Here is a 10,769-nt window from a genome sequence, read left to right as displayed (position 1 = left end):
CTAAATGCAATGTAATTATTATCATTATTATTATTATTATTATTATTATTATTATTATTATTATTATTATTATTATTATTATTAACGATAATGATTAAAATATTAATGGACTTTTTTGTAGGAGTGTTTTTATTATTATATATTTATTATTATTATTATTAGTATTATTATAATTATTATTATTATTATTATTATTATTATTATTATTATTATTATTATTATTATTATTATTAGTGTCAATAAACAGTTGTAGTAGCTGCAGTAGTATTAATCCAGCTGGAACCAGTTACAGTTAAGGGGAAAATGAAAGTGAAAGTGCGCTGGATGTGGTGAGGGAAAACCATAGACTGTATGGGGAAAACCCAACTCCTTTCTCTCCTTTATAAAAATAACCCGGGAGCTGCAGACTGAGAAAAAAGCTCGGCACTGAGGAGAAACCTCATTCACTACGATGTCACAGCGCGGAGGCACAACCTCTGCAAACTCATTGAAACTGGAGATGAATAAATTCAAGGCATTTGTTGTGAAAAAAAAAGCTTTCAGGAGAGAAAGCACACAGCCTTTAATAGAGAATAACAACGACATACAAGATGGTAAGACTATTTTTGGATCATTTGCACAAGTGATCTTCTTTTATATGTAGACTATAAATGACATCATCTACTATTGTCTGTCTTGGTAGTATATCTGTTTTGCTACAGCTTGAAAAAAAGGCCATGGTGATTTAGTATTATTTTAAGTAATATTTTCTTATGTGTGACAACTGAAAACTGAGTTATGAAGAGTGTTGCATGCTTAATCTTAAGTACAAGTACAAGCAACAAATACTTTGTGTAAAGTACTTATTGGCATATAAATAGGGGTCTTCACTTAAAGGTGGAGCTCTTTTTCCTTTTAAACAGCAGGGTAACTTAACTCAACATACATCATGATCAAAATCTGAATGTTTAAAGTAACTAAAGCGATACAAAAAATTATAAAGTAAATTATTAAGTAAAGTATAAAGTAGCACAAAATGGAAACATTCAGTATACAGTAACTCAAATTGGCTTTTTCCCTACAGTAATGAAGTAAATAAACAAATAAATCTATATTTAAGTGTGTTTAGATATATATATATATAAAAAAAAAGTATATACAAACAGTAAACACGGTTAACAGCAGTGTATAAGTGGAGGCAAATCAAAGTGTTGGAGCAGTTTCATGGAAGACTGTAATATCAGGGTTTAAATCAGAGTTTATCAAACTGCTGCTGCCACTGGTGTAAATATCAGGCTGGCTGGAATTCCCCTGTGAACCTAGACAAATATGTGATGTTAGTTACGCTTGAGGAGAGTCCCACATAGAGAGTTGTTGCAGCAGGTTGACGTCTAACTCACACCTATATCTATATTTAGATATAGGTACCTGGTTATTCTGCTTGGATGTTTTATTAGTAATTGCTAATAAATGCTGAGCAGCTATCTCAGACTATTTTGCAGGTATTATAAACAAAATAACTTGAGGTGAATTGTTGGCCTGATTATGAAGCTAGATGGACAATCAGAGAAAGATTTGCCATTTACATTTAAGGGCAGTGCCTGCAGTAGAATATATTTATAACAGAAAATATACAATAAACTTTACAATAAACTGTGAGGGAATAATTCTTCCTTACTCCTAAGATATTTAACCTTATTGCCTGTTGACGTTTACGACCAAACCCTGGCTCTGTTATCTCTCTCAAGGAATGGGAGGCTCCAGCTATCTTGATAAATTAGTTCAACTCTCGGTCACAAAATGGTTTACGGCTGTGGGAACGCTGGCTTTCTAAGCTCCACAGATGTTACGCCTCCCTCAATATGCTGATTAACTCTCTGTGAACTAGTTAAAAGGTCTATCGAGTGATAGGCTGATCAGAATTGACATGACAACCCACCCGTGCAGTCAGAACCTTTTGCTGCTGTGACTTGTGATATGAATTCTCCGGCCGTTGACTTGTAATACACTACCAGTGTTTGACATCAAAGCTCCAACTCTCCTCGTGTCTCTTTGAGTCCTGACTCTCCATTGCTGCAGAAGTTTCCCTTACATAAACAATAAAGGGGCCCTATAATGCCTTTTTGGGGTTTCCCTTTCCTGGAGTTTGTTATAGGTTTTTGTGCATGTAAATGGTCTGCAAAGGCTAACATCCCTGTGTTCCCTCCAGAGGGAGTTTCTCTCCCACAACTGCATCACTGAACTATTTCATCAACCAAATCTCACAATAAAGCATTTTTTGTGATATTTAAACAAATGTAATATTTCCTCACTTCTTTTCACCAAGCCTCCTCTGAAACTGTTTTAAAAAACTCTCATTTACAGTGTTTTGACCTTCATTTCAATATTTTTTCACAGGATTTGAACAGGCACCATGTACCAAGTATGAAAACGCTTTGGTTCAGAATACCTCGGACATCCACAAAGAACAACGCCTGCAGAGTGAGGAACAGATCACACCTGAGAAACTCGCTGGACTTCTTCAGGTGCCGCTTGAGGATGGATCTTGTTGCTCAATACACCGTCAGCTCAATGCAGAGCAGCAGCATCTCTGCCTCGTACAAAGATCTGTGGACCAACACTTCCCAAAGCTTCCACCAGATGTGGACCAGAACCTCCATCAGTACCTGGAGAACGTGCAGAAGATGGTTATTACAGAGTTTGTGAGGCTGGGTTCCCCTCTGACACGTATGGGGCTGATGGGAAGTCTGATTGATTGCTACCATCGTGAGATGTTTACTCGCCTCGATGATCTGCTGCAGAACGTCCGATCCTCGAAGAACTCCTTTGGGTTGATGAAATGGGTCCTACATACGTATCTGAGGTATCTTTCTCTACATTTTAAGCCTTTGGATATCTATTTGTTTTGTGGCAATGAGATGGACCCATCCTTGCAAATTGAAGAGACCCTTGATTAAAAAACAATCTTTCCAAAATGTTTGACTTAAATCACAGAATATTTTATCTGTTACATTTGTGATTTTTTTCTTGTTAATTACCCTTTCCAATCTCAGAAAATTATCAGAATATAACTTCACTTCCCTGGCTCTTTTAAACCTATCCTATCAAGACCCTGAAACATTATGAATACCTCAACTTGAATGCGTACCGGGCCTTTACTTTTTTTTTTAACCTAACCAAGTACATTTGATGCTTAAACCCATAGACACTGATCCACGTGTTCATGACATTGACCACATGCCATGATTAATGTCTGTTTGGATCCAAATGCATCGCACAAGCAACCCTTAATGACCCTTAATGAAATGCAAGGTCATAGAGACACTTTGCAGATTTTAAGAATTGTCCTCGTATTATTTTTCTGAAGTACCCTACAAATATTTTCTGAATCATAGAATAATGAATAACTGATGTTATTGTTTTACTTTCCCAGCCCGGAGATGCTCTGTCATCCTCAACTTCAAGAAATGGATCCCATTAAAAACGTCGACCTCCTGCTGTTCACCGAGTGGGTGGGAAAAGCAAAGGACAAACTACTTGAAAATGTGGAGGTAAGAATACTGAATTATGTAAATGTACATGTTTGGCTATAGTTTGCAGCCAAATGCAGTTAAAAAGACTGAGGCAGGTACAGTATGAACAAAAAGTGAACTTTTAAATAAAGGGAGCTGATAACAAAAACAAACAGGGGGCCTAGGCAAGGTCAAACAAAACTATAAAAAACAAAGAAAAACTGAACAAGTAGATACCAGAGAGGCACGAGGAACAAAGATAACATAGGGAAATCAGGCAGGACTGAAAGAAGGAGGACGGGAACAAAGAGAGCGAACCACCAGAGATGACAGGGGAAGATGTATACCCATAGGACTGAGACATCACACAGCTGGGGGGAGGGGGCATGCAAAAACACAAAGGGTAGCAGGTGAATAGAATCAAACAGGCGGGAAAATACATAGACAGGAAGTAAATCAAGACAAGACAGGAGGAAATACATTTAAAAATGAAACCGTAAACAAAACCAGGATCATGACAGCAAATGTATGAATTATGCATTCATTGTCACTACAACCACACTGCTGAACACTTCTGATGTGTATTCTGTCATCCTATTGTTGCACAGAACGAGGTCAAAGTGTTCCTGGAGAAAATCCTGCAGAATGAGAGGGACAAAGAAACTGTCAAAGATGACCTGTATGTGGACACTATCCAGGTACAAAGTCTATGGTTACTATGAGAGTTATAGAAAGTGTGCATATATGTGTCTATTAATAAGTATATCTTCCTATATACTGTATTTTTCAGTACATTATATGAAACATCTATCTAGTTGTAACTATAAAATGTGAGAATTATATTGTGAATTTCATTATTTATTTTTTAATTTGATTTCCAATGTATCTTGAAAAATGTTGTTGTTGTTGTTTCTCTTTCAGTGCATTGATGCCATGATCGAGGCGGGGCGACAAATCAGCCAAAAACTGTCTGGCCGCGTGCAGGATGTCTGTTTCCAAGAGCTGCTGAATTTTCTGACACAGTGAGAATAATTTACTGATTTATTTACACATATTAACACCAGTACCTAAAGCATGAATAATCACAATTGCTTTTTATTTGCTTTGTAGGTACACCAATGAGCAGACTGAGATTCTTGAAAAAAAAGCAAAAGTGGACAAACCAGAAATCAAAGATTTCTTCAAGACTTTGAACAACTGCAAAGAAATCAAGTAAGAGGGGACCTATTCGGCTCATTTTTAGCTTTCATCATTTTTTTGACATGTCTCCATGGGGTCCGGCAGTGGCTCAGTCAGTGGGGGCTTGGACTGGGAGCTGTAGGCTCGCCGGTTCAAGTCCTCGACAAGACCTAAAATATGTAGTGTAGACTGCTACTTGGAGAGGTCCAAGTTCTCCTCCTGCCCTGCCGTGGTGCCCTTGAGCAAGGCACCGGACACCCCCATTCCCCCCTCACTCCCATTGCTCCCCGGGCGCTGTACAATAGCTGCCCACTGCTCCTAGTACTAGACTGAAGTGCTATCCAATAGAAGCGTGAGTGTTACATAGTATTTTCAGGAAGTTAAAGGTCCCATGTCATGGCCATTTCTACTGATCATAATTCCATTGTTGAGGTCGACTGGAATAGATTTAAATTGTGCAATTTTCCAAAATCACGTTGGTTTCTCATACAGCATCTCTGTATTTGTATTCACTGAATTTCACTCTGTCCTAAACGGCTTGTTGGAGCTCCTGCCCCCCCCTTTGAGCCCAGTGTGCTCTGATTGGTCGGGACGTTGCGAGGCTCGCTGCTGCAGTGTGAGCTCGCTGGCGGTGTGTTTTCCTTGTCGTCGATACAGCGAGAACAAGCAAAACTCATCCTGAGCACACACAAACACTTACAGCCGAAGTAAAAACAATAAGTGTGGCTTGATATTGAGTAAGAAAAAGGTTGATAAACGCTGTGAGAATGGGTCTGCGGAGACCGGAGAGCATATCTCCGCGATCCCAACTCGTCTATTACCAGCGTTCAGGGAGCTCTATGCAAGTCAATGGGACTCCCTGTAGTAGACGAGATAGCGACGCCAAGGGATCCTGGTGTGTGAGGTGCTGGGCGGATTGGTCCATTTGGACCAATCCGGTAATTTGTTGTTCATTTGGGTAAGGGCACGTCACGATACCCAGGAAGAAAACATTGGAAAAGGAGAAATCTCCAACGAGGCGTTTTGGGGAGGTCTTTTCTGTGTTAGAGTTTTACTCGCTACAGGGTGTACTTTGAGGGGTTTTTACTCTGCAGACCATTTACATGCATAAAAACCTTCATAACACACAAGGGGACGGGTAATAACCGGAAAAGCATGACATGGGCCCTTTAACTTATTTTCCTCTGATTTTTCCTCTCAGGCAGTACATCCAGAGAAAGAAGTTCAAAACATCCCTTCTCAATGAAACCCTGGCTGTACTTGAAAACATGGAGACTTTTACTGTGAAAATCCTGAAGGAAATCACAGCTGACATGACAGAGGTATCTATTCAACTTAATCACTAGTATAATGTTTTCTTACATGTTTAAAAGTGGATTATGATTTATGCATATATCAAACTAATGTTTATATTTTTGTTAAATCACAGAGGTACCTTAAGAAATACTTCAAATCGGAGAACAAGGACTTTCTCCTCTTGATCCTGGACTTGAACCATCTTTTCTCAGAGCTGCAGGGCTTCCAGGGCGTCCAAATGGTACGTCTTGAATCCCCCCATTCAAATCTTTATTGTTGAATTTGCATTGACAATGACAAAAGCTTCCTATTTCCTCAAGAGTGTTTGTTTTTAATTAATGAAGATTTATTTCTATGAACAGTTATTCATCATTTCTGCCTAATTTATGTGAAATATCAATATTTAGCTAATTTTTTCCCATTTCTCTTTTCTGCATTTGGTTAAAGTACTTGTGTATAATGCACAACCCTTTATATAATACCAATTAAGACTTTGGCATAAGTCTTCACTTTGGATTTCTAGAAATAGAGATATTTGCTGAGGAAAATGTGTAAAACCTATTGTCGTTGATCTATGAATGAATCATAAAAAACATGAAGTTATGCAGGCTTTTGTTTCCTCATATGTGTATCTTAATGATTTTGTTCTTCTTTCTGTTTCTCAGAGAGTGGTGCACGAGGCCTACAAGCTCGTCACCTACCTTTACCTCAAGCATTTTATCCAGAGAAGTAAGAACAAACTGTTGAGGTGCTGGAGTCCTGATGTCGGCCAAACAGTCAATCAAGATGCTGAAATGCTCCAGGAAACCTTTTCAAAGCTGGTAAGTGCTCTTTTCTGTCATAATGAAGTTAATTCACCAGCAGCAGGATCACATCTGCTCTGGTTACCGCGTAGAACCTGACCTGTGATGTTTTGTTTTAGGCTCCTGGTGTGGAACAGTGGCACCTCATGCTGCTCCGTGTCAAAGAACTGGACGAGTGTGAAAGCTTCGATGCTGTGAAGCTCACAGTGGCTAGAATGCATCACGAATATCACACGTGGAGGTACATCTTTCAAACGTTTTCACACCTATCTTTCTTAATGCTGTCCAATGATATAGCTTTTGAATGTATTCTGAAATGGGAGATCCATGAGTACTTTGGTATTAAAAAAAAAATGGATGCTAAAAAAACGATTTTAATTCACAGCGAGTTCATGGAGATCCTGCCCGCCCTGCTGCGATGGAAAGGCCTTTCTAAACGGAAGATTATGGAGCTGGGGGACATCCTGAAGGAGCTCCCCAACTATCAACCCAGAGCAGGATCTGTTTCCTTGTTCTTGTGCTTTTATTGGTGAAGGATGCGCTGCTTTACAAGAGGATCGACCGAAACAAGCAAAGATGACAGAGTTGAGTGTTCAGAAACCTTCCTGGACACCCTTCTCGAAACATGTCACCTTTGGCAGTGAGTTGTAAGAAAGTTAGGTGAGAGTTTTAGTGAGGAACGACAAGAAGGGAAGAATTGACCAGCGATCCATAAAAGAAATATAGGTACAGTTATATAGGTAAGCACGCATGATTCAAATTTGAGTTTGTTCACGAAATACATTGCAAGACGTTATTTGTTTATTATCATTGTAAAAAAAGAAAATGCATCGGCTTGCCAGATTAAAAATCACGCAAGGGAGGTGCTCATGGGTGAACACACTACCGCTTCTGTCCACAGGGGGCACCTAAATCACTACAAAATGAACCTTCTTTGTCGCTGCTTTAAAACTGAAGGGTTTATAGATTGTTATTATTGTTTACGATTTAAGATATTTAGAATATTTATGTGGAACAGTTAAATTGTGTTTCATACTTTATGAAACGGAACATTTTTAGTCTATGTCCTTTTATTTCCATACACTTAATGTCAAAGAAATTAAACTGCCTCCATTATCATGTTCATATTTTTCTTATTATTTAATACATATTAAATTATTTATTTATATGAACATATTTATATTTAACAGAAACTAGAGTCAATCATACAGTATCAAACGTTATTGTTACAAATGTATTTTGCTTTATCTATACTCAAACCATTCTGATTTACACTTGAACTGTGAAATCTATTCTCAAACTTTTTTTGCTACTATTTTCTTTTTAATGCTTTTACAATCAGGGTACAGAGGTTGGTTACTCTTATTTCTGCCTGCTAAATGTTTTAATAATGCATTCCACTTAACTACTTGTGTGTGAGTTGAACAATATTGTTTTGTTTTATTGTTTTCGCTCTGTATTCCTGTATCTTATTTTCAGCTTCAATGTGAGTTGAATTGTCGCACTACAATCTTATGTACTGTAATCTCGTGGTGATGTTTTTGTTTAGGAGTTTATAGTTTGGGTTACAGGGACAATCAAACAATGTTTAATGAATAAAATACAAATCTAATAGAAGGATTTATTAAAAAGTAAGATTTCTGTTGATTTGTGTAACGGTACCGGACGCTTTTTGTGGGTATTTAAAAAATATAAAAAAGAATTAAATAAAAATAAAAGGAAAATATGTTGGTTGTGTGTTCATTCTATCATCACTAGATGGAGGCTAACATCAACGTACAAACATTTGACTTTATGAGAAATTGTTCTGGGGGCGGGACACTTCAATGGGTCACAAGATAAATGTGAGGGGTCATATGATTTATAGAGAAACAGGCATGAATCTTTTTGTTCCATTTGACTCTTCACATCTAAAATAAATGTCTTAAAGTGGTCAAACTATTGGCCATTACCTGCACCCTCAAATACAAAAGACCAATGCTTTTATTGGCTATATTGTTTTTTATATTACTATTTTGTAGGCCAAATAAAAATGATTGGACCAACTTTTTATAGTCCTGCGACTGCCTTAGAAACTAAATAGTTTTCCCTTTTGTCAGAGCATTTACTTTATTGATCGATGTAGGGATCTAAAGAGTATTTAAACACATTCATGTTTTCTAAAATAAATTTAGAATTTGTTCGCATTGCCCCACTATCTAATCTTTCTAATTGATTGAATTCTTGAACTTTAAGGGCCCCAATGCGCTGTCCTTATCAAAATGAATCTCCAAAAACGTATTATCAAGGCTGATGAGACACGTTGTCCTGGTTACTGAACACAAAGCAAATCAAATCAAGTTTTATTTATATAGCACATTTATAAATGATTGTTGGTCGAGCCAAAGTGCTGTACATAAAATAAAAATAGCCTACAGTAGAGACACTTTACAGCAAATACAACAGCACAGATTGTTCAGAATATCAGTATGAGACAAACGACACCCTCTGTCTTAGACCCTCACATCGTACAAGGAAAAACTTCCAGAGAAAACCCACAGTTTAAGGGGAAAAAATGGGAGAAACCTCAGGGAGAGCAACAGAGGAGGGATCCCTCTCCCAGGACGGACAGACGTGCAATAGATGCCGTGTGTAAATCGAAGAGATAATATATTTAACAGCATATAGACCGAATGTTAGGAAATGCATGTGTCTGTAGTAAGAAGATGAATCCACGAGGATGTCAGCTACAATCCTGTGGAAGCCATCAGGGAAGCAGCATGACGAGACCCAAGGCAGGACCGCAGAGACAGGTTCAGCCCGAGCAGCAAACTCTGGGGTAGAGCCGGGAAGCCAATACGGAAGTGCCACACACTGCAGTTCATACATGGGCCGCTAGGGACTGGCTGCAGAAAGGAGCAATTTCCATAGACCCCCATGTTAAAATGCCCAACTTTACAGCAGAAAAAAACATGTTTCTACCCATGGATGCAATACATATTATTATCGATATACTTAGATTCCACCTTCATGATTATGAATCTGTGAGTGAATTGTTTTCTAACACGACCCTTTTATTTATATTAGGTCTTAAAGTTTTTGCATAAATTAGGGCGTGGTCACGTTGATGGACACGTACATGCCTCACTGTCAGCTAACAGCAACTTGTCCACTCTGCTGGGCTACAACTATAGAGGCTACAACGTTAGTTAGTCATAGTACTGTACGTGACCCTTTAGCTTTAGCCGTGTTCGTGGTGATTGTGCCTTTTAGGGAATATTGTTACAAATACCAGACAATTAAAATGTTGTGCTGTGAGCTTGAATGTACTAACAGAACTTCCAAGAAGTCTAAAATGATAATATTATACATGTTAACCCCGTTCGCAGGTGTTTGTGTGCTTGGTAGCTTTTAGCTTGTTACTTATTAGCCAGCTAAGGACGTAACCCTTTATGCATACATATACATTTTAGTTTATGATTCAGCCTTGGGTAAGACTTTTATAGTCTATGGCTATGACGCCCATAATGCTAAACGGGAGCAAATGTTAATAGGGGACCCAATTATCCCAGTGGTGGCCGCCGGAGCTAACGGAGCCGCAGGGGAATAGCTCCAGCCGGCGTCCCGGAGCTAGCCCACTGCGGCTCCGTTAGGTCCGGCGGTGGAGTCCGTCTTTTCTCAACGTGTGAATGACAAGCATTAAGAATAAAAAAATATAGCTAATTCTCTTGCAGATTGTCTCATTTGATTATGAATGTGTTTATATAGGGGAACGACACTGTTAGCAGTAACTTGGTATGCATGTATTTCATGTTAGCTTAGCTTCTTAGCCTGAGCTAGCTCTGTTTACTAGTGATGTGTCGGTCGCGAACGAGCCGGCTCTTTTAAGTGAACGACGGGAGCCGGCTCTCGCCCGCGAACGAGCCGTTTTTTGTTTTGTTTTTGCGGAGGGATCTAGATCGGCATGAAGGCACATTATGCAATGTGCACATTATCCCGCTTATAAAATCTTTGGCCACAT

General features: G+C 38.6%; 1 protein-coding gene across 1 annotated transcript; it reads left to right on the top strand.

The window, feature by feature from the left end:
* The first annotated feature begins 345 nt into the window (after nt 1–345).
* LOC117467865 (exocyst complex component 3) lies at nt 346–8,440 on the top strand. The gene is made up of 11 exons (XM_034111754.2): nt 346–593; nt 2,377–2,842; nt 3,413–3,530; nt 4,100–4,189; nt 4,413–4,513; nt 4,602–4,703; nt 5,872–5,992; nt 6,100–6,207; nt 6,632–6,787; nt 6,889–7,010; nt 7,155–8,440. The coding sequence occupies exons 1-11, from the start codon at nt 452–454 to the stop codon at nt 7,300–7,302; spliced, it is 1,674 nt and encodes a 557-aa protein (XP_033967645.1). The 5' UTR covers nt 346–451; the 3' UTR covers nt 7,303–8,440.
* Nucleotides 8,441–10,769: the final 2,329 nt, after the last annotated feature.

The sequence above is a fragment of the Pseudochaenichthys georgianus genome, chromosome 22, assembly GCF_902827115.2.
Source record: "Pseudochaenichthys georgianus chromosome 22, fPseGeo1.2, whole genome shotgun sequence".
NCBI classification, from domain to species: Eukaryota; Metazoa; Chordata; class Actinopteri; order Perciformes; family Channichthyidae; genus Pseudochaenichthys; species Pseudochaenichthys georgianus.
This window is presented reverse-complemented; position numbering and strand designations above follow the sequence as displayed.